This window comes from Alligator mississippiensis, chromosome 4, assembly GCF_030867095.1.
Source record: "Alligator mississippiensis isolate rAllMis1 chromosome 4, rAllMis1, whole genome shotgun sequence".
In the NCBI taxonomy this organism is placed as follows: Eukaryota; Metazoa; Chordata; order Crocodylia; family Alligatoridae; genus Alligator; species Alligator mississippiensis.
In genome coordinates, this window is record NC_081827.1 from 183380537 (window position 1) to 183403921 (window position 23385).

At 45.1% G+C, this 23385-nt stretch overlaps 1 protein-coding gene across 6 annotated transcripts in view; it reads right to left on the bottom strand.

Annotated features, from left to right (window-relative positions):
- Positions 1–23385, bottom strand: part of TRAF3IP1 (TRAF3 interacting protein 1) — an 81146-nt gene that overhangs the window by 57122 nt on the left and 639 nt on the right. For 2 of the 6 annotated variants that reach the window (XM_059727159.1, XM_059727156.1), the window contains exons 1-3: positions 10648–10855; positions 9330–9398; positions 2440–2601 (exon numbers count right to left, since the gene is read on the bottom strand). In XM_059727159.1, coding sequence (XP_059583142.1) covers positions 2440–2601; positions 9330–9398; positions 10648–10854 — 438 coding nt within the window. In that variant the 5' untranslated portion in view covers position 10855. Of the gene's footprint in view, positions 1–2439; positions 2602–9329; positions 9399–10647; positions 10857–23170; positions 23340–23385 lie in introns of those variants that run through there. The other 4 variants (XM_059727157.1, XM_059727158.1, XM_019492077.2 and 1 more) reach the window with 4 other exon arrangements.

The window sequence follows — 23385 nt, forward strand, 5'->3', positions numbered from 1 at the left end:
TCTCTTCTGCAGCAGAAAACTCCACCGTGCAAAGAAGCTGAAATTTAGCGGGAAAATAATTTAGCAGTGCCGAAGCTCACACAAACAAAAAATCTCAACTTTGGGTTGTGACACCTTCAACTCCTCCCGCCACCTGCTGCTCACCCCCTACCCCACCACCATAGCCCAGACACTACTGCCGCTCCTCTCAGGACATGGCTCGACCCCAGAGGGAAGATGGGATGGCAGGCAGTGTGGGCAGCTTGACAGCAGTAGCAGTGGCTGGGTTGTAGTGGAGGGGTAGAGCGACAACCCAGTGCATGAGTGGCTAGCAGCAGGAGGATGGGAGGGCAGCGTGGCCCCTCCCATCCATCTGTTACTTCTCGTGCTGCTTGTGCTGCCCTGGTGTAGGGGTCTCAGTGGTGGTAGCAGTGGCAGTAATGAGTGTTGCTGTTATACTCCATCCTCCCACACCAGGTCCCTCCAACTGGGCTGCAGAAGTGGCTCCTGCCCATGCCAATCTGGTCAGACTGCAACCCCATGTCCTCTTTGGGTGAACAAATATGGGGTGGGGGGGACACATGCCCCACCCCACACCCCACAAGCACCCACCTCCTGTCCCCCACACTGGGAGGCTGGGGGTGAGGGGCAGAGGATCGGGGGGGGGGGGGGGGGGGGGGGGGGGGGCACCAGCAGGGCCAGAAGGGTGTTTTCTACTTAAATTATTTCCTGGGCCAGGTTTGGCCATCAATAATGTTTACAAATGGGTCCTGGTACAAAAAAGGTTGAGAACCACTGGTCTACATGATGGCTTTAAAGAAGTCAGAAGTTTCCATCTATTTCTTTCATTTAAATGTTATTAAGTGCTTTCTTGCACGTTTCTCTATATTTTCCTAATTCTAGCAGTTTTCATGACATCATCTTACTTTTGACTTGAAAAGATTACATGAATTTATGACAGTTTTGACTGGTTAAATGTGCTTAACTACATTAAGCTCTATTAACATACACTGTCTTGTTTCTTCATTTTAGTGAGTGGATTTTCTTTTTAAGAAGACAATGCAAGAATGCAAGGAAACCTATGTTGAGGCGCACTTCCAACAGGCATCAGGGATCATGTTAAGAATGTCTTCAAGCATCTATTACACCTTCACCTTAAAAGCCATGCTGTATTAATTAAACATGCTCTATTAACCAAACTTTTTTTTTAATCAGGTGGTGACGGTGGTGGTGAAAGTTAGATGTACACTGAAACCTATATTGTTCACAATAGTGATCAAGTACTATAAAATAAATTTTTAGTATACAATGGTTCCCATTCCCTTAGGAATTTTTCAGTTCAGTCTTGATCTTCTGAAAAAGAATAAGCTTTAAAGACATTAAAACTGAAATCATCCCTAAGTGGAATCAGGTATGTGGCTGTTCCAATCCTCTCCGGGGGTACAAACAGAGAATAGATTTTTGTGGGTTTTCACTTTCAACCATTAATATCTGAGTGTGAATGACATATGCTCCAATAGTGGTAAGCAGCATGGTGAGATCGACACTAAAAGTCCCAAGTTAAAATAAAGATGATGACTCTTCACAGGACAGACCAGATTAGATATTCTGCATAATAATAATAAAAATCAATAGGATAATTATGGCAATCCAAGTCAGCTGAAAGGACCTTCTGGATATTTGATCTTATCACAAAATGCTGAAGGAAACAGTAGGTCATTCATTTCCTACACTGTTTTTCCTGATCTCAGGCTTTTTAATTTTTTTAATGAATTGCTAATATACTTGTTTTATTAAACAGGTGTAGGGTAAACTTAAAAACTAACAGATTATTGCTCAAAGCCAACCTAAATCCTTCTTTTGTGCAACCATCAAATATTACAGTAATTTATGGTAATATCCTCACAAAGTCTTTACCTATCATTAGCTCAAGTGTTTTGAACTTGTGTTTTTTATGAAAGAGAAAGTCTTTGGAAGAGCATTAAATCTGTCTCTGCTCTTGATCAGATCACTGACAAGGCTGAGGCTATGATCAAGGAGGCTGTTTATGGATGAGGAGCTCAAGATAAGTGGATAATAAATACTTAATAAGTAGCCCTACATTCAAGGCTATTTAAAATACCAAAGCTTCCAACGTGAAAATACATAGCAATTGTGTGGTAAATAAAGTGAATTGGATTCCCTGCTCAACTAAAAGGGTAAAAAGTAATAATGATATATACAAAGCGTACATGACTTGAGGATCTGAATCGTGAATACAAAAGCTAAGGATCAGGATTTGAATTTAATTATACTGTAGTTAATATAATAATTGTGCCATCTCTCTATACATATAAATCATGGGCAAGTGCCAGTGAAGTTGGTCATATCTACAAATCAAACATAGCAATATCTGAAAAGGCCAGATACAGGACTAAAAATATTGGAATCAGATGTAAAGCGTCAAAAGTAAGGTTCTACCTTATTGAGACAGCATTTTCCAATTGCTTGGAGAAATTCATTTGTTTTTTCAGGTTCATGTCCAGCTACAATACGGACTGGTTTCACTGCTAATGGCTCCCCTGTTACCATTATGACAACATCAATTGCCTTTTGGAGAAAGCTGATTCTGGCATCTTTATCCTGAAAAAATAATACATCAATAAAAATGATGCTAATCAGCAATGATCAAAGTCTATAAAATCTTTGAACCAGGTATAAAAATTTCCCAAGTTAAACAAATTAACCATTATTATTCCACTTTGAGAAAAGATTACTCTAAAAATGGATAACTATGGTAGCTGAATAAGTGAATAAAATGGAATGTTATCGTTTTAATTTAAATTGGTGTTCACCTAAGGTACATTATAAGACTTAGGTACAAAATGAGCTGTTTCCTCAGGGTTGTGTGTTAAACAGATTTTAATAATGAAGCAACTATGGAAGATGCTTCAAAAAACTTTCTTACAAAGCCTTGACTTCTAAGGTACCACACAAAAACTAATGCAGTCCTGCCTGCACTGAAGAGTTTACACCAGGACTGTCCAACTTTATTGGCGCCACGGACCTCATGAGCTGCGCATGCACAGACTGTGGGGGCCTCTGGTTTACACAGTGAGTGAGACCCCCCACTGAACTATCAGTACTCCCCTTCCCCCACATCACACACCAGGAAACCAAAATGGAAGAACAGGAGAGCCTGGAGCTTCCAGAGTGGTGTGAGGTATAGTACCGACGTAGTGCCCAGAGGCTGTAACCCCTTCTGGGCTTCCAGTTGGATAGCCCTCGTTTACCCTATAAAGGCCCCAGAGTCCTGCAACACCTTTCCCTAAGCTAACAGCAACTAAAGTTAAGCATATACAAGACCAGAATATAAGGGCAAAAAACACAACTAAAGGAGAGAGGTTAAGAGGGACAATTAAATATCTACATTTTAAATGCACACAGACCAGATATTTACTACTCTAAATTCCATAATTACATTAAAATAACTTTTCCCAATTACCCTTTAGCAGGCTGATTTCTTTTGGCTTTCATGGAAAATAGCTAAAACAAAAGAAGTAACACAGATTCATAGATGTTAGGGTCGGAAGGGACCTCAATAGATCATCGAGTCCGACCCCCTGCATAGGCAGGAAAGAGTGCTGGGTCTAGATGACCCTAGCTAGATGCTTATCTAACCTCCTCTTGAAGACCCCCAGGGTAGGGGAGAGCACCACCTCCCTTGGGAGCCCGTTCCAGACCTTGGCCACTTGAACTGTGAAGAAGTTCTTCCTAATGTCTAGTCTAAATCTGCTCTCTGCTAGCTTGTGGCCATTATTTCTTGTAACCCCCAGGGGCGCCTTGGTGAATAAAACCTCACCAGTTCCCTTCTGTGCCCCCGTGATGAACTTACAGGCAGCCACAAGGTCGCCTCTCAACCTTCTCTTGCGGAGGCTGAAGAGGTCCAGGTGCCCCAGTCTCTCCTCATAGAGCTTGGCCTGCAAGCCCTTAACCATACGAGTGGCCCTTCTCTGGACCCTCTCCAGGTTACCCGCATCCCTCTTGAATTGCGGTGCCCAGAATTGCACGCAGTACTCCAACTGCGGTCTGACCAGCACCCGATAGAGGGGAAGTATCACCTCCTTGGATCTATTCGTCATGCATCTGCTGATGCACGATAAAGTGGCATTGGCTTTTCTGATGGCTTCGTCACACTGCCAACTCATGTTCATCTTGGAGTCCACTAGGGCTCCAAGATCCCTTTCCGTTTCCGTGCCACCCAGCAGGTCATTCCCTAGGCTGTAGGTGTGCTGGACATTTTTCCTCCCTAGGTGCAGCACTTTGCATTTCTCCTTGTTGAATTGCATTCTGTTGTTTTCTGCCCACTTGTCCAACCTGTCCAGGTCTGCTTGCAGCTGTTCCCTGCCCTCCGGCATGTCCACTTCTCCCCACAGCTTTGTGTCATCCGCAAACTTGGACAGAGTATATTTCACTCCCTCGTCCAAGTCGCTGATGAAGACGTTAAAGAGTATCAGTCCAAGGACCGAGCCCTGCGGGACCCCACTGCCCACACCCTTCCAGGTTGAAATTGACCCATCCACCACGATTCTCTGGGTGCGACCCTCTAGCCAATTCGCCCCCCACCAGACTGTGTAGTCATCCAAGTCACAGCCTCTTAACTTGTTCACCAGTACGGGGTGGGATACCGTATCGAAGGCCTTCCTGAAGTCTAAGTATACGACATCCACCCCTCCTCCTGTGTCCAGGCGTTTCGTAACCTGGTCATAAAAAGAGACTAGATTAGTCAGGCACGACCTGCCTGCTACGAACCTGTGCTGGTTCCCCCTCAGAGTCCTGCCGGGCTCTCGCAAATGTGAGCCTTGATAATTTTTTCAAAGATTTTGCCAAGGATGGAGGGATGAATGAACATATTAAGGGATGAATCCTCATTCACAGAGTTTAATTCTGATTTATAATTATTTTTCAGTTATTGAATCCTTTAGAGAACACAAAAAGCTTGAGTAATTTTCACAAAAATTCACCAACTTAGGCACAAAAAAAAAAATCTATGAATCCACCCTTTTCTGTGATGACTGGCAAGAAAAAGGTTGAGCCAATTTTGAAAGGAGTCTAGTCCATAAAGATAAAATACTGTGTTAAAACAGGTAACTGAAAAGCAGCTAGTAGTACTGAAAATTCCTAATTCTCCTAGCAGAATGAAGCAAGCAATTTCATTTTATCTGGTAACACATCTGAATTTTAACTGCAAGTGCCTTTTTTGTATCTAAGATGCATCATCTATAGACCAACAAATGAGAAGTTTGACTAAAGGACAGTTATACAAATATAACAGGTAGCCCAACAGGAAAATTAAGAAAAGAAGTCAAATTCCTGAAGGCACTGTTGTAACTCCATTCTACTAAAATAGTTACTTGCCCATTAATGAGCATGATGCACTAATCTAAAATGGTGAAAAATTGCTGAGATTGAACAAACACTATTTCAAATTAAGTTACATTTTAAAATATAGGTTATAAAGTTTCCTTTTTTCTTGTCATTGTAAACAGAATTATATTGGCCAGATGTTTCTCTATAAATAACTTCTGATGTACATAATGAGAGATCTACGTGAAAATAGGTATGCAAATCTGTGGGCAAGGTAAATCTCATGAAAAGCAGAAACAAAAGTCTGAAATGTTACTAAAAAGTGTCAAATAAATGCTCTTCTGCAAAACAAAATAAAAATCTCTCACTAGTCTGCATGGAAAAATGTTTTGTTTTGTTCTGTTTGAAATAAAAGCACAAAAAATTAAAAGTGTAAAGACCTCATCTTTAGGTTTAATTCATAAATTTCCAGATCAATTATTATTTCTATAGTACTTCTGAGAATTTTGCCTAGTTTAAACTAATTTTAATGACACGGTTTTTCTGATACCAAACTCCTGGAATCCTGTACATTTCAGGAAACCCAACAGTTTAACTTCCTCAACTGTCTCTAGCACAACAGTCACCTTGATTACAAACAGTATATTGCTACAAGCACTTCTGTGATGATAGCAACCTCTACGAGCTTTATTCAGTTCAAACAAAGGATGTAAGAAATGGCACACTGGGCCAGGCCACAGATCCATTCACCCTAGTGGCAGGGACTGGATGCTAAAGGGAAGAGTAGCTATGTAGAGCATACCCAGATTCTGTTCCCTGCCCTGTCCCTCCCCACTACAGCTTTCAGCACACAGAGGCCTGTGAAGTCCTAATTTTGAGGTTGCTCCTAACTATCATATTTAACATCCACTGACAGACTTATCCTGCATTAATTTGTACAATCCCTTTTTCAACGTGGTTAAATTATCAGTTTCCACAATATCCTACTGCTGAATTAATCTGTAAATTCACAGGACAGCCAGCTTCCAAAGAGATGCTTTTCCCCTGCAGTGAGCAAACTCACTCTCCGAGGTACTAAACCGTTAAGTCTAGCTCACAACAAGGATACCAAGAACTAGGCCTGTGCAAAGTGGCTAGTATTCACTTTGGATTCGGCTGATTTGGGGGACAGTGATTCAATCTGGTGATTTGAATCACTGTCCCAAATCAATTCAGCCAAATCATCCAGGCCACAAACCCCACCCACTCTCCCAGCCTGCCCCAGCTCCCGTCACTTTGAAAAAAAAAGCCCTGACTTAACGGGTGCTGCTGGGCAGGGGCGCAATCCCCGCTGCCCCCCACTACATGGGGGGCTCTGCACGAGCCCCCCAACCTCCCCCCAAATCTCCAGTCCCCCTCATGGCTGCCTTGCCCACCCCAGCTCTGGCCCTTTAAGAAAAAAAAAACCTAGAAAAACCCTAAACTCACCATTCCTGCCAGCAGGGGGCAATCCCCACTGCCCCTGCCACATGGGGGGCTCTGCATGAGCCCCCCAAAGCCCCAAGTCCACTATAAGAGCAGTGAGTCCTGGGGTTTTTCTTGGGGTTTTTCTTTTCTTTAGGGGCTGGAGCTGCGGTGAGTGGGGCAGCCATGGCGGGGCCTGGGAGAGCAGGGCGGGTCAGGGGGCTCGTGCAGAGCTCCCCATGCAGCATGGGGCAGTGGGAATTCCACCCCCGACCTGGCAGCACACGGTGAGTGGGGCTTTTTTTTAAAGCACCTGGAGCTGGGGCAGGCGGGGCAGCCATGGGGGGACTGGGGGAGCAGGCAGGGGTCAGTGAGAGCTGGGGGAGCAGGCAGGAGATGGGGCCTGGCAGGGGTCCCACCATGGTTCCCTCCCCCCTCCCCTACTTACCAGCTCTGACTCCAGGTCCAGCTCCCTGCTTCAGCAGGCAGGGGCTGCCCGAATCATTGAAGCTCTCTGAATCTTTTCCTAAGATTCAGAGCGCTTCAAATCAATTCGGACCTTTTAATTGGTCCCAATTCAATTTGGATTAAGAGATTCAGCCACTGAATCAGGCAGAATCTCCTCTGAATCAAATCAACACCCAAAGCTTTGCACAGCCCTACCAAAAACCATCCTCTTTTTGAAATTAAGCCATCATTGTGGCTCTTCCCAGGTCTGTAGCCCCATGACTGTCATCAGCAACCCCATGAGCATCATCCTCATATGCTACAAGAAGTTAGCCACTCCAGGAGGAAGCATGCATGTCATTCAATATGAAGTTCAACTTGCTATTCCCTGCAGATGCTGTTGGAACACTTTTCACTGTCCTTCAGCGTATCACAATTTAAAGCTCCCGCAGGAACTCTTAACTAGGAATAGAGCAACAGCTGAATCTTTATCCTGTTCTCTGTTTTGAAACAAAAAGCTAGGAATTCAAAGCACAGAAGTTCTCTGAGTACAGACAAAGCCATTTAAGTCATGTCTGACTAACTAGGCAGTGATTTAAATCATGTGATCTGCCCAGGTCATTTGCCCTCTCCCACTGATCTCAATATTGAAGGCACTGCTTAAGCTGCATTAAATATACCAATCAGGTTACAGACCAATGTCCTTGCCATTCTCAAAGTCAGATGATTCAATCAACCAACTGCCAGTCTGTTTCTCCACTGCTAACAGAAGCCTTGAAACTATAAAACAAACAGCTGTGAAACAATGCCAGTGCTCTTGTCTACCAAGCCTGATCTGCTGCTGAGCCATACAACTGACACTGCTGCACAGCACTTACAGCACTTGAAATGGGTATCAAGGGTTAACCATCCATCATGCATATCAGGCAAGTAGCTGTTTGCCAAAAAAGCCTATTATAAGTGTTAGGTTTGTAATGATGGCGATTCATTCATCTTGCCCACTTCCCTTCAAGGACTTCAGAAACCCACTATTTTAGGGATGAGGGAACAGTGAGATGGTTCCTCTCCAGAGATCAATACAACTTCAAGGATGCAGTACAGCTCAAATGTGAACAAAGACTAAAGCAATCATTGGAACAGCATGAGTAGGGTGGCCATATTGCATCACTGGTCCTTACATGGGTACCATCTGCCCAAGAGTTCAATTACCTATGGAAGACTTCGCCTTAAAGGGAAATGGCACAAAAATAACTACTCTCCATAGACAGAAAATCTGTCAGTAGGCACAACTTCCCCACTTGCATGTGGAGACAAACTGAAAAAGCACATCTCATAATATGGGTAGAATAAAGCACTTTGTGCATTGTATATGCATCTCTGGAAATATCATTAATTCACTGCAGAGAGCAGTGCTAGTTACAACAGTGAAAGTAAAGAGCTGATACAATTTTTGTTTGTCTTTTCAAGCTGTAGTAAAATTGACCTCTCAGAACAGAAAAGAGCACACACTCAGATAATACACTTCACTGTACAACCCCCCGCAAGATCACATTGCTGTAAACATAAAAAGGATTTGCCATTCTTTCATACAACGTATGTTGTTATGCAACTCAAAACACTTATACTTATTTTTTGAATCATCCTTAGTTATTGTATACGCATTAAAATATCAACAAAAACAGAGACAAACCATTGGGGCACGTAAAACAAAACATAACAATCCCCTCCTTAGCCCTAGAAAATACAGTCTTAGAGGAAAGTTGTCTGTGGATGTATAATGGGCAAAAAAGAACCTAAAAAGCAGAAGTCATAGTTTTTAAGTTATTATTTTTAATGGTGTTGTATCTTTAACTTCCAGTATGCTCAGTGCAGAAATGAAAAATCATTTTGTATCTCTACAGCATGTAGCACCATAGGTCTCTTGTCCACAATCGGGGAATTTAGGTCCTGCCACAAGACACCATCTCATATATTCAGAAAAGCTACATTTGAGGCTATTCCCCCAAAACATTAACTGTAAAAGAAAGATAGGTTTGTTACATGAAACTGGGTATGACAACACAGGAGTAACTGCCCATGCTGGGTATAATGAAATAAGGAAATTTCATACCCACCTTAACATTATCAGATTTCATCTCAAAGTCTGTGTATAGCCCCTTCATGAAACCTGTCACTCTAATTACCTTCAAAACAAAGGAAAGGTAAATTACTGAGAACAGCTAGAAAACCTCAGCAAAAACACTATTTTCTTGTATAAGGTTCCAGCAGGCAAATCTGTTAGCTTGACTCACTACCTGAAGCAGAGTTGGAAAGAGGATAGAGCTAGACTGTGCTCGGTGCTGGCAGATGACAGGACAAGAAGCAACATTCTCAAGTTGTAGTAAGGGAAGTTTAGGTTGGATATCAGGAAAAACTTTCTTACAAGGAGGGTAATAAAGCACTGGAACAGGCTACCCAGAGAGGTGATGAAATCTTCATCCTTGCAGGTTTTCAAGACCAAGCTAGATAAAGCCGTGCCTGGGATGATCTAGTTGAGGATGCTCCTGCTTCGAGCAGGGGGTTGGATTTGATGACCTCCTGAGGTCCTTTCCAACCCTCATTTTCTATTATTCTATTTGGAGGGAAGTCAGTCATTCGCTCACGTCAACATATTCATTGAAAGGTGTCGGTCAGTATTTTGTATTCATTTAATTTTAGGGCAGCATGACATTCTCTGAAGAATAAATTCGGACACATTTCCCCAGGTGCTTAACATCTCACTCACTTTAGTCTGGAAAATTCCTGCATTCACTTGTTCACAGGAACTCATGACTTTGACCCACAGGCCTGGGTGTTTTCAACCCAGTCCTGATTCCTCCTGCTGCTGCCACACCTATTGGTACCTGCCTTGTTTCTAACAGAGGGTTTTACCAAGTCTCTTTTTTTCTTTCCTTTTCAGGTGGGAACAGAAAAAAAGAACTAATGCGAATATCTAACATCTCCTTCAGTGAAGGGGCTCTGCACTTCCAGGTCAGCGCTGGTGCACCATTATCAGGCAGCACGGAGGTTGGGGGGGGGGGGGGGGGAGGATGGGGCTGAATGGGACCTCCCCTGTAACAGTTTATGGGGTGGAAACCGGCAGGTGAAGGGATGGGATGGGGGCCACAGAACAAGCTGGTGGAGGACCCTACTCTCCAGTGAGGAACTGAGTCTCCCACGGGCAGTACCAGGCTTCAGAGCAGTGGTGGGGGGGAGCCACAGAGTTGCCCCGCACCTCCCAGGCCCATCCTCTGCTGTTCTCCTGCTCTGCTGCCCGCCCCGAGCCGCACTCCGAGCTGGCTGCCAGGCTGGCGGCAAGGGGGAAGCCCCCAGGCCCAGGCCCTTGCAGGGCCCCAGACCCGCAGGGGGCGGGGCCCGCCCCGAGCACCCCCGTGGCCCCGCCCCCCGCGGCACCTGGCAACGGGGACGCGAAGACGGGGCGAAGAGGCCCACCTCGCCGATGACGTCGTGGAGGTAGCGAAAGGGCGGCTTGCAGAGCAGCCGGTCGGTGAGGGGCGGCTTGCGGATGACCCGGCCTAGGGACTCCTGTGTGCGCCGCACCACCGCCGCGTTCATCGCGGCCCACAGCGCCCGCCCCGCCGGCTCCGAGCCTCCCGGCATGCACCGCGCCAGGTCCCGCCCCCTCGCTGCGCACGCGCGGCTCCGCATTCCGCCGTTGCTACCCGCACCGCGGCCCTAGCAACGGCCGCCCCGGCGTCTGCGTGCGCGAGGGGTGTGTCTGTGCAATGATGTCAGCCCTGGTAAGGTTAATAATAAAAAAAGCGTCCAAAATATATGATAATTTTTGAGGCACCCACTTGATGCAATTGGACGCAAAACCCAAGTTACGAGTCTTAAGCAACACTCAGGGGCTTCTTTGTTTTGTTTTAATTTAATTTGTATCCGAGGTCAAATTAGACAAAACTAATTCCAAATCCAAGAGTCCAGAACCATAAGTGGCCATACTACTGGCAAACATCCTCCACCCGCACCTGGGGCTTCAGGTGTTTCCAAAACCTTTGGTGGGCATCCTACTTGCAGGCCCAAGCCCAGTGGTTTGGGGTTCGGATGCCCCCAAGTTTTGCTTGTCCTTAGCCATACGGCCGTCAGAGCAAACAAGGGAGGGGACTCCTATGTCCATAAACGGCTTAAACCCGCTGCACCTCAGTGGGTACCGAGCCACGCCAGAAGAGCAGCTCTCTGCCAGGTGGTTCAGGAAAGCTGCCTTCTTGGACACAGATACATGGTATTTCCCCTGCCAGGGTCAGAAGCCACTACGCTTGATCTGAGCCTTCACGAGGCCGCACTTTGGGGTGACTCCTTACCTGGAAATAAAGAACAGCCCCCACTTTCATGACCCAATTCTCACTCACTCACTGGGACTTAGAGTGAGCAATTTAAAGTCAAGGAAAACACAACTTAATTGCATACTTATTTGCATATTTGTCAATTGTTTTCCAGCAAATGCAATCATTTTGAGCTTCCAACATGATAACTTCATATTTAAGACTCGCAACAGTGGCCACAGCTCACCCAGGCTACCCAGAGACTGCCCCTGAGCAGTATCTTGGGGGCAGTCTCTTGGAGGCACCTCAGGCTGGGCCAGAGGTGGCCATGATAGGGCCCCTGGGTGCTACCCCTGAGTCTGGCCTTAACCCACATGTGGCACATGCCAGGCCACTCTCTGCCCACAGAGGGACATTTGCCACAGCAGGCACCCACATAGCACACACCACATCTCCCAGCCTGCTCTCTCACCCCAAACTCAGTTGGGGTTGTTGGGGGAAGAGAAGGCTGGAGACGTTTCCACACCACTCCTGGAGCTTTCCTCGGCAGACAGCGCACGCTCTGACCCCAAGAAATGCGCTAGTTACCTTAAAACTATCTTAAGCAAGTCTTGCTATCTGTCCCCATGAGAAAACAGGGTCTCATGGACATAGGATTTTGAAAGGCCAGGAGGGGAGGGAGTGCAGATGCTGAGGTGCATCGATTCATTGTGTATAAAACAACACTGATTTTTCTCCAGTTAAAAATAAGCTAGAACCTTTACTAACATGCGAGGGGCTCAAGGCTGTATTATTCCATTTGACTGAAGCAAGAACAAATATTACTTCATTCGAATAATATAACTTCACCGGAACCAGCAAGGAACTCTCTGTAGTGAGGAGTTGGCATCCGGCTCCAACTACAAATGGCACACATGGCGGAGCCTGAACAGATTGAGAGTGGGTCTCGCAAGATGCAACTCTCTCATGAAATCATGGGACCTCTATGCAACCAACATGTTTCTCAGGAGAAGCAAACAGCGGATCATCTGCTGAGATGCCCTGTGGCACCACAATGTACCCTATAAGGTCTGGCAACACCAACACCAGAAGCAGCGACCTGTGCAGAATACTGGGAACAGACCAGGTTGGATTGGAGACGCAACAAAGAAGTCTTCATTGGAATGAGTTAAAAACAGTTTGGGGGGCTGTGAAATAGGAGTTTTGTTACCAGGAGCAGCAAATTGCATAACAAAAGCTAGCTTGCTTGGTGGACCATCAAGACCATTAAAAAGAAGGAAGAGCCATTAACACTTGTTGAATGAAGAATTTAGAAGGACTCTGGTAGATTATAATGAGCCATAAAGTCAAGTGACTTCCTCACTGCTGCCTGACTAGAAATGCTGCTGCTGCTGCCACTGCCAGGCAATTGGTTTTAAACTTTGGATGGACCAGGAAACAAACAGGGAGGAAGGGAGTGCAATGCACCAGTTCATCCCCCTCCACCTGCCACTGAGTGCAGTGCAGTTGTCCAGTCATGGTCGATTGGTGCCTCCTGAGTTAGGGGGGCACTTGCCCCCCCAGTGGCCAGTCAGCGACCGAGGGGGGGGGGTCCCCCTGTGGCCAATCGCGCCAACCCAGAAGTGGCGCGTCGACCCCTGGGGGGTAGGGGGGAACTGCAGGGATTGCTTCTCCTGGCGCCCTCACTCTCTGGTCAGTGCTCTCGGGGGGGGAGCACCAGAGCTCTTGCCTGCCCCCCCAGCTCATTGCCTAAGCGGGAAATGGTGGCTGTCAGGGTGTACACCAGCGCTGTCAGGGGGTGCACATGCACCCCTGTGCACCCCCTACTTGTCGCCACTGTGTCCAATGACCCTTTGTTCCCAAACTGTTTTTATACCTTTTGTTACTTGCATATTCATTATTTTTATAGCTATTATTACTACTATTACTACTGGCTATTTACAGATTATTTATACACCCATACCTGCGTACCTTGCTTATCACACATCCTCTCATTCTACACATACTTTTCCCCACTGTCATTGACACTGTTTATGCTTTGAGAAAATTTGTGGTTGCATGCTCAGCTTTAACCAGAGTGACCTCCTCACCAGCTCAGTTCCTATACAACACCATGCAGGAGTTTTATTGTTACACCCAGACATGATCCCCCCCCACCCCACACACACTTTCCCCCAGTCCTGGACTGGCTGGAGCAAGATGTGCACTGGGTCTAGTCTAGGGGAGTAAAGGGCAAGTCTGTGGGCCTGATATGGCCCACAGGGCCAGCCACACACCATTCTTTTGGCCCTGTAGATCAGCCCAGAAGGCTGGATGAGTGACACTCCTGGACTACACCCATTCCATATGGACAGCAAAGGAGGGCAATAGTCAGAGCCCACAGGATCAGAACAGCTGTTTTAAAATGTGGGTACCACAGGCATAGGAAGGCAGGAGGCAGAGGGGATAAGCCTGGGCACCAGTATACAGCTCCAGCAGAAGTCCACGAACTTGGTGCACATACTCCACAATCCAGGCTGGCTGCTACAGCAGTGGTCACAGTCCCTGCCTGCCCACAGAAGGGGAATGGGCAACATTCAACACTCTGACAGGAAGCCCAACTCCTGGCAGGGTTACCAGGCCGCAGTCCCCTCTGTAACCTCAGCAGAATCCAGCTCTGGACTGGAGAACAATCTAGGCAGGTATCCCATGGCTGAATAGGAAGACCTCTTTCCATGGCTTTTGCACTCCAGAAAAGGAGAGTGCAAGGAGAGATTGTGGTTTCCTGCTGATGCAAAGTGTTGCTACAGTGTATATTTCTTCAATAAAGTGCCTTCCCACTCAAGGTTGTGCTTACCTGCTGCAACTGTAACAGGGAATAGCTTTAGGTGAAGAGCTGTGCAGTCAGTCTGCCTAGACTTTCCCAGGAGCTTTCTCTAGTCACTATTTAAGTGCTTGGCACCATCTCTGGGGGCAGTAGGGCTCTCTGGACAACAGTTATGTTGAAGCTGCCTAAGGCCACTGAGTTAGGGTGAGGGTTGCAACCATGAGGGTTTGAAGAGAGAGAGTTAAGAGTGGAGGCAATAAGGGAATCCAGTAATGGCTGCTTAAATCACGCTGATAAGGATAGAGATATGGTTCCAGTTGTTATACATCTCAGAGCTGGGGTGAAGAGTGGGTGAAGTGGTAGAGCTGCAGGGGTTAACACAGATCTCACTTATCCCTCACAACTAACGCACACCCCAAACAGGGATCCAAAGCCCCTGCTCACCCCATCCCTGAATTCCCAGGAGCCACAGAGACCAAATATCCTGGCTGTACAGGCTGGACTTGGCCTGTGGGCCACATGTTTGACACTCCCGATATTGGGTAAAACATGAGGCAAAAAGATAGCCTGGTTTGTTAACCATCTATTTGTGAGTGAATTATTAAACATATTTATGAGTGAATGCAGCTATAGGGAGGAATGAAAACTTTTCATTCCATCCAGGAAGAGCACACACCAACTGCTGAAGCTTCCTTAGCCTGACGAAGGGTTTTTGAACCCGAAAGCTTGCTTAATAACTATTCTCCAACCATATAGGTTGGTCTAATAAAAGATATCAAATTCACCCAAGGAACCTTGTCTGCCTATGTCCTTAGACCAACACGGCCACAACCTAAACCCCTACAGCTATAGGGATAATTTAAATTATTTAAAATGAGTAATTCAAAGGCCAGATAAAATGCATCCATCTATACCATCCTAGGCAAAGTCTAGGATCCTAGGGGTTGATGTTGTATACTTAGACTTCAGGAAGGCCTTTGATATGGTATCCCACACCATACTGGTAAACAAGTTAAGAGGCTGTGACTTGGATGACTACACAGTCCGGTGGGTGGCAATTGGCTAGAGGGTCGCACCCAGAGAGTCGTAGTGGATGGGTTGGTATCGACCTGGAAGGGTGTGGGCAGTGGGGTCCCGCAGGGCTCGGTCCTTGGACCGATACTCTTCAATATCTTCATCAGTGACTTAGACGAGGGAGTGAAGTGTACTCGGTCCAAGTTTGCGGATGACACAAAACTGTGGGGAGAAGTGGACACACCGGAGGGCAGAGAACAACTACAAGCAGTTGGACATGTGGGCAGAAAACAACAGAATGCAATTCAACAAGGAGAAATGCAAAGTGCTGCACCTAGGGAGGAGAAATGTCCAGCACACCTACAGCCTAGGGAATGACCTGCTTGGTGGAACGGAAGCAAAAAGGGATCTTGGAGTCCTAGTGGACTCCAAGATGAGCATGAGTTGGCAGTGTGACGAAGCCATCAGAAAAGCTAATGGCACTTCATCGTACAGCAGCAGATGCATGACGAACAGATCCAAGGAGGTGATACTTCCCCTCTATCGGGCTCTGGTCAGACCGCAGTTGGAATACTGCGTGCAGTTTTGGGCGCCACACTTCAAGAGGGATGTGGATAACCTGGAGAGGGTCCAAGAAGGGCCACTCGTATGGTTAAGGGCTTGCAGGCCAAGCTCTATGAGGAGAGACTGGGGCACCTGGACCTCTTCAGCCTCCGCAAGAGAAGGTTGAGAGGCGACCTTGTGGCTGCCTGTAAGTTCATCACGGGGGCACAGAAGGGAACTGGTGAGGTTTTATTCACCAAGGCGCCCCGGGGGTTACAAGAAATAATGGCCACAAGCTAGCAGAGAGCAGATTAAGATTAGACATTAGGAAGAACTTCTTCACAGTTCAAGTGGCCAAGGTCTGGAACGGGCTCCCAAGGGAGGTGGTGCTCTCCCCTACCCTGGGGGTCTTCAAGAGGAGGTTAGATAAGCATCTAGCTGGGGTCATCTAGATCCAGCACTCTTTCCTGCCTATGCAGGGGGTCGGACTCGATGATCTATTGAGGTCCCTTCCGACCCTAGCATCTATGAATCTATACCAGAAGAAGTTACTCATCTTCATCTGCTTTGAGATCCACGTGGGACTTCACACTGCTCCAATACTGGGTTATTTCTTGTGTGTGATATGGTTAAGAGAAGTTTCCCTAGGACTTTCAAGTCCACAAGGGCTTTGTTTTCCCCCAGCTGCACTCAGCAAGAGTTTGGGTCATGAAATTCATACCAGAACTACATTTCTTTGATTAATTCCACTTGGAGGGCATAATTGCTATTTTCCCTCTTTCCCCACAACTCAGCTTAATACAAAATGATTATCTTTATGTTTCTCTACATGGGAACCAAGGGAAAGGTTGAATTACTGTTATGGATTTTTTTTTCAGCAAGCAAATTAATCACTCTGCAAGCACACCATAAAGTACCATAGCAGCAAATACTATGCATTCAGAGATGAGACATGCTGGGCTTTGTGGTTCCAGGATAGATAGTTCCTGTTCCTTCTGATCATTTACATTCCCTTTCTGTACAAAACTTTTAAAAAAGGTTTTTCCCTTATCTTTAATTACTTGAGGTGTTTATGTATGAGACTGGTCTGAATTCTAGTTCAACTCTGATTGGTGTATCTGTGTTTGGTTGATTTGGATAAGCCCTAAACCTTGCGATAACTAGCCTTCACGTTGTAACATGTCACCAACACTGAATGCTAATGGAAAGCCTTGTTTGTTTTATTTTCTTAAACCAATAACATAGAGTTTGTAATTAGTGTGTATAGCAGCCAGTTTCTTTTATCATAAGTAGCAATGTGTTAAATCATGCCTCCAGCTATTCTTATTCTCTGGATCTGTTCTGTCTATTTGAAGTGGCTAAAACTGGAAACAGTAAACCATGTATGAGCTAGTTATTGCTCTAGTATAATCTCAATGTCTGGATTTTCTCCTCCCGCTTCCATTTTTAAATAACTATACTTTCCAACTCTGCTATAGCTCTCCACAATAATACTTATTTTTCTCATCAGAACAGACTAAGTGGTGGCAGATGACAGAAAAAGGAGCAATGGTCTCAAGTTGCAGCAAGGGAAGTTTAGGTTGGATATTAGGAAAAGCTCTCTCACTAAGAAGGTGGCAAAGCACTGGAACAGGTTACCTAGAGAGGTGGTGGATTCTCCATCTTTGGAGATTTTTAAGGTCCAGCTCAACAAAGCCCTGGCTGGAATGATCTAACTGAGGATGGTCCTATTTGAGCTGGGGATTGGACTAAATCAGTGGTTCCAAACTTTTTTTTTCTGCACCCCACTGCTGGGATTGGAGCGCAGCAGCGGTGGCCTGGGGGCAGGGGAGCTCCCAGCATGCAGCGTGGCTCCTCTTTTCCGTGCAGCACCACCAGTATTGCCCCCACAACCCTCATTTTTGGGTCACAATCCGGTGTTAGGAACCTCTGGGCTAGACAATCTCCTGAGGCCCCTTCCAACCCTAATTTTCTATGATTCTATGACTCTATGACTGTTGTTCAGAATACAGCATTGTATGTCCTTAGGCAGAGTTTCTGAATTCATTTATATTAATATTTGTCTGCCACTGTGCAGCTCAGCTTCCCCAAGTTGTTTAATTTATGGCTGGAATTACATATAGTAATCCTTAATTTTTCTTACAAAAATATAATCTCTGCTCATTCCAAGAATTCACTATTTTACACGTGATTCCCTAGTCATCAATATATATAAAATCATCATTAGCAGTGGATTGTAAGATAGTTTTGCAATGTGCTTGATCTTCATTCATTGACCCCCACATCTGTAAATTAACACATTCATCCAATTAGCGAGGTAGGAAGGGTAAAAGCTGGTGGAAGGAGGAGACAACTGGAGGACAGAACTGTAGAGAAGACTGGAGGGAAGGTCAAAAGCAAGAAGAGTTCTCTATAACTATTACAGATGTAAGACTTGAACTCATGTCTCATTGTAGAGATAAGTGACCCCAGTATTTGAACTGCCTAAGAGTAGTGCTCAGCCTGTCCAGTCCTGCAGGCCAGATTAGTAGTGTGGGGTTTGTTCAAGGGCCAGAAGCCATGTATGGGATCAGTCCACAGGTCAGATTCAGTGAAGGGCTGGCATATAGGGTTTGGTCTGTGGGCAAAACCCCATGCACCAGATCAGCCACAGAGCAAACCCATGCACCCATGTGACCATATCAACTTGCCACAGGGCTCCCTATAGGCCTGGAAATTTGGCTGTGGGGGACCAGTGGTAGTGTTAATTAGCTCTGGTAATTAATGATGCCACCTCTTTCCCACCGCCAAACTTCTGGATCTATGGGGAGCCCTGCAGGCCAAATGATACAGTTCTGTGTGCTAGATCTGGCCTATGGTCTGTAGGTTGAGCACCACTGACTGGCCTAACACTTAAGGAGTATTTCACAACCTTCACTTTAAGAAGTTCGCTCTGTACAGGTGTTTGCCATTCAACAAATGTAGCCTCTTTAAGACTTCCAGAAATGCCCTTTCGTCATCCCACAAAATTCTATTCAGGCTTTGCCAAGATACTTAAAAACACCATTTCTTTCCTTCCTCTTCTCCCACCTTCCTGCCAAAATCACTGGACATTTTGAAGAACTATGCTGGCACCAAAGTAACTGCAACAGTGCCAGTGCCTACTGCACTGGAACCCCAGGAAGCCACTGAAGCATATGTATGAGATTGGGAAAGATGGCATCTGGGCCACATTCTCAACACATGGCACCAATGATCCATTAATACCTATCCATCCCCTGGCAGTACCACATAGGATAGGATATCTCCTTGCTCCTGGGTAAGAAAAAGGAAGAGATGAACTGTCCTGCCCTTCTACCTCCCAAAAAAGAAACCTAATTCCTGTACTGAATTACTATAGTTGCTCTTGTAGCTCAGATGGTAGCATTGTGTCCTGGAGCATGAACATCTCAGGGATCAAATTTAGCTTGTGGGATAAGGTTTATTACGGTCTATAAACTCACCGGGGGGGGACCAGCAAGGAATGGGAGAAACCCTGTTCCCCCAAGCACCTCCCAGAGTAACAGGGAATAAAGGCCATAAGTCGTTTGACATTAGAAGGCATTACTTCACAGTCAGGGCAGCTAGGATCTGGAATCAACTTCCAAGGGAAGTGGTGCTGGCTCCTACCTTGGGGGTCTTTAAGAGGAGGCTTGATAATTACCTAGCTGGGGTCATATGAGCCCAGTACTCTTTCCTGCCCAGGGCAGGTGGTTGGACTTGATGATCTACTTAGGTCCCTTCCAACCCTACAACTATGAAACTATGAAATGTAGTATGTAAAAGACATATTTTTAAAATAAAAATCTTAGGAAGCCACACACACAAAACTGCATTAGAACAAATACCTATTATTTAGGTCCCATAGTTCAGTCACCTGAAAGATAGGAAATGCCAGATGTATGTTTGCCTGTGGTCACGGGCAGGTCTAGGATTTTGAAAGGGCAGTGCCGATGGTATGGCACATCACCGTATATAAACACAACATTTTTTTCTCCAGTTAAAGAGAAACTAGATGCATTACTAATATGCTACACAGGTAGCACTATATTATTCAGTTTAAGATAAAAATAAAAACAAATATAACTACTGGAATGTGCACTGGTTTCCTAGATTTACATATAAAGCTCTAGAAAGCACAACAAACTAGGCAAAAATAGTCAAAAGATACTGCATCATTAGTTCTGTAGTTGTAGTTAACTTTATGTCTCTTCATCTTGAGCATCTTGACAGTACCTCCAATACTTTACTGTCAGTCATTTCTTCATCTGAGTTACTATTACCATACCTGAGTTAAGTTCTTGAGCTATCATTAAAAACAGTTTGCAGTGAAATAGAAGAGAGGCATTTCCAGGAATAGCTAACAGACAGCCAAATTGCAGAAAAAAGAACAGCTTGATTAATAAAATAGCAAGAACATTAAAAAGAAGAGAGGGTCATCAACACCTGTGAAGTGAAGGGAGATTAGTCTGAATCAGGGAGATGACAATGAGCCATGAAGTCAACTGACTCTCTCAGCACTGCCTGAATAGAATTGCCACTGCCCCTCCCCACAATTGATTTTAAAGCCTGGGTGAAACAAAAATCAAAAGGGGGTGCAACTGCATCATTACACCCCACCAGGGATCCTTCCCTGCCCATGGAACGTAATTTGTCTCCTTTAGGTATCTGCATTTGAATAAAGTCTTGAATGACAAGATGACAGACTTTTTCCTCTTCAAGAACTCCTTCCTTATTTAGTGCAACCAAATGGATGCAAGATTAAATTACAATTGGGATTGGGATTGAATTGAGTCTGCAAGTACAACAGCAAATTTACCACTTCCTAACTTTCAAGTGCCTGACTATGCAAACTAAATATTCTTGTAGCAATTTTTGTAAGTGTGATACAAAATGTCAAAGTCTGTTTAAACAGAGAGCTATAATTAAGGGTCTGCCCAATTTGAGGCAGCAGCTGGCTAATTTTGCAGGAAGATCACAGGGCCAGCCACAATTTTCATGGTTTATAATGGCAGGGTTGCCCCCACACCTGATTGGCTGAGGGGCCCCAGTAGTCCCAACCCCCACCACTAATTGGCTGAGGGCTGTCCATCATGCAGCCCCACTCCTCACCTCCGGTGGAAAGGGGCAGGGCTGCATGACAAGTGGCCCTCTCAGCCAATCAGCGGCAAGGTGTGTGGTCAGCAGCCATCTTGTCTGTTCCCCTTTGTGCCTCCCCCCAGCAGGCTACCTGGCTAGAAAGTAGCTGGCTCCCACTGGGGACTCATCATTTTACTTTTAGTAAGTTTTTTTCCCCACTATGGATTTCACAGAGATGGCCTGATTTTGCAATTACAGTAAAATTGTCATTTGAGTAGGTCTCTAGCTACAATTACTTTTGGGGGGTTTGATGATGTGTTCCTTTTTGACTTATGATGTTACAGGACCCCTGGTCCTGCAACTACCATTACATTAGCCCACTGCAGTTTCTGTTTCATTTAGCCAGCCTTTTTATTTTTCTTATTGCTATAACATGGTTCACTTTATACCAGGATTTCACCCATTATGTTGTGGTTAGTTATTTTTCTTAATTATTAACTCCTAATAATGTCCTTACACTAAAGTCCTCTGCAACTGGAAGCGTACTGAGGACAGTCTCACCTAGTGTAACAGGTAGGGATGTAGGTGGGAAATCCATCTACCATACACTGCCCTTCCAATTCATAGTATGCGGCTAGCAAGACTTTACTGAAATAAGTAGCCAAATGATGTAGGCAAGTAAGCCACTCTAGCATGATTCAGTCCTACTTATTAATACCTGAAAATACATCTCTTCTAGAACATCTTTGAGATATTTTAGAAGGTTAATAAACAAAATATATTGAGGCATGGGCGATTGGTGCCTCCTGAGTCCGGGGGGGCATCAGCAGGGCACAACCGGAGGAGGGAGGTCCCCCAGCAGTTGGTCACTGAAGCACTTCTGCCACCTGCACTTCTGTCACCAATGTGCCACCGGCAGAGCTAATTTAGTTGGGGGGGGGGGGGGGCACAAGTGCTCCCTGCGTCCCTGCTACATGTCACCTATGTATTGAAATTACCTCAAGTGGTTTACAACAGAAATGATACAAACCAAGGAGTTAAGAACCTGCCTCCCTCAAAAAATACATGTCATCTCTCCATAAACCTTTAAAATCCATTTATACCAAATGGATCAAATCAAAGACAGTCAGTCAAAGACACATAATCCATACGTAAAGAAAGCAAGTGTAATAGAAGTAGGTATGTCTAGCAAAAAAACTACAGTGAATACTTCCATAAATTGATACATCTTGATTAAAACCAAGCACAATTTTGTGTTAATTAAAAGAAAGCCTTTGTAAAAAGTTGTCCTGCCTCTTGGCGGGAGCAGGATATCCTGGTATGTTAGCTGACGTCCATTCTCAGCTATTGTGTAAATACAGGGATATTAAAGACCTGTTACCATATTTGTGCCCTAGATACCTAATAGGAGGTGATGCGTTTTCATTTTCTGTGCTGAGACCTCAGGCTAAAAGTTCCAGGTGAGAGACTAATTCTAAGTAAATGTGTTGTTATCTTTTTCTCTCTAAACTGTATGCCTCCTTCTTGCTGAAATAGTAACTGAGGTAATTTCTATTCTGCAGTTTAAAAAACAGAACAAAAATTAAACCTGCGGACATTATTTCAGATGACGTGAGAGATTATTGCTGGTGTATGTGATGTTAAATTTTGTGCAGTATAAGAGCATAAGACGTACATACTCAAACCTAGCTGCTTAACATGAGAGTGCAAGCATTTTAGGTATCTATGTAGAAATGGCCTAATTTTGAGTGTTGCTTAGCAACCCGGGCTCCCATAGACCTAGGTGAGAACTGTACGTGATCAGCGCACCTTTGAAAACTGAGCCGCTTCGATTATAGTGGATTTAGAAAAGCCTATCTTTAGCACTTAGGCTGGCTGCAGAGGTAAGAACAAACAAAAAGTCCTAGGTTCAGCTGTAATGAGAAATATGTAGGAAATGTTTGTACTGGTAGGGTAGCTCACGTGTTTTCCCTGAGGCATTAAAAGAGTGGAAGGCAAAGATCAGGTGGCTTAGTACAGGTGAACAGCCAACATTCCCTTGAGTTCTACATAATCTTTTGCTCCCTTTAAGGCATTTTAAAAGGTATTGCAAGTAACTTTACATATACTTTAGTGAGCTGTGCATTATACATAGCTTTTACCATATTAAGTTGATACTTTTAAAAGATTTGCTCTCATACTTCTGAATTACCTTGTAGAAAACATGCACTCCTTTCTGCTGCTGTGTTCTCTCCTCATGTGCAGTGGCCTAGTGGTCTCTGTGCAGAGAAAATTACAAAAGGTCCCAGATGAAGAGGGGGAAGAGAACTTCACTTGGATAAGGACACCTCAAACTCTCTCATGAGGTGAGTTAGTATGACCTGGGAACAAAGCATTGATTTTTATTTGCATTTCCAAATAATGCTC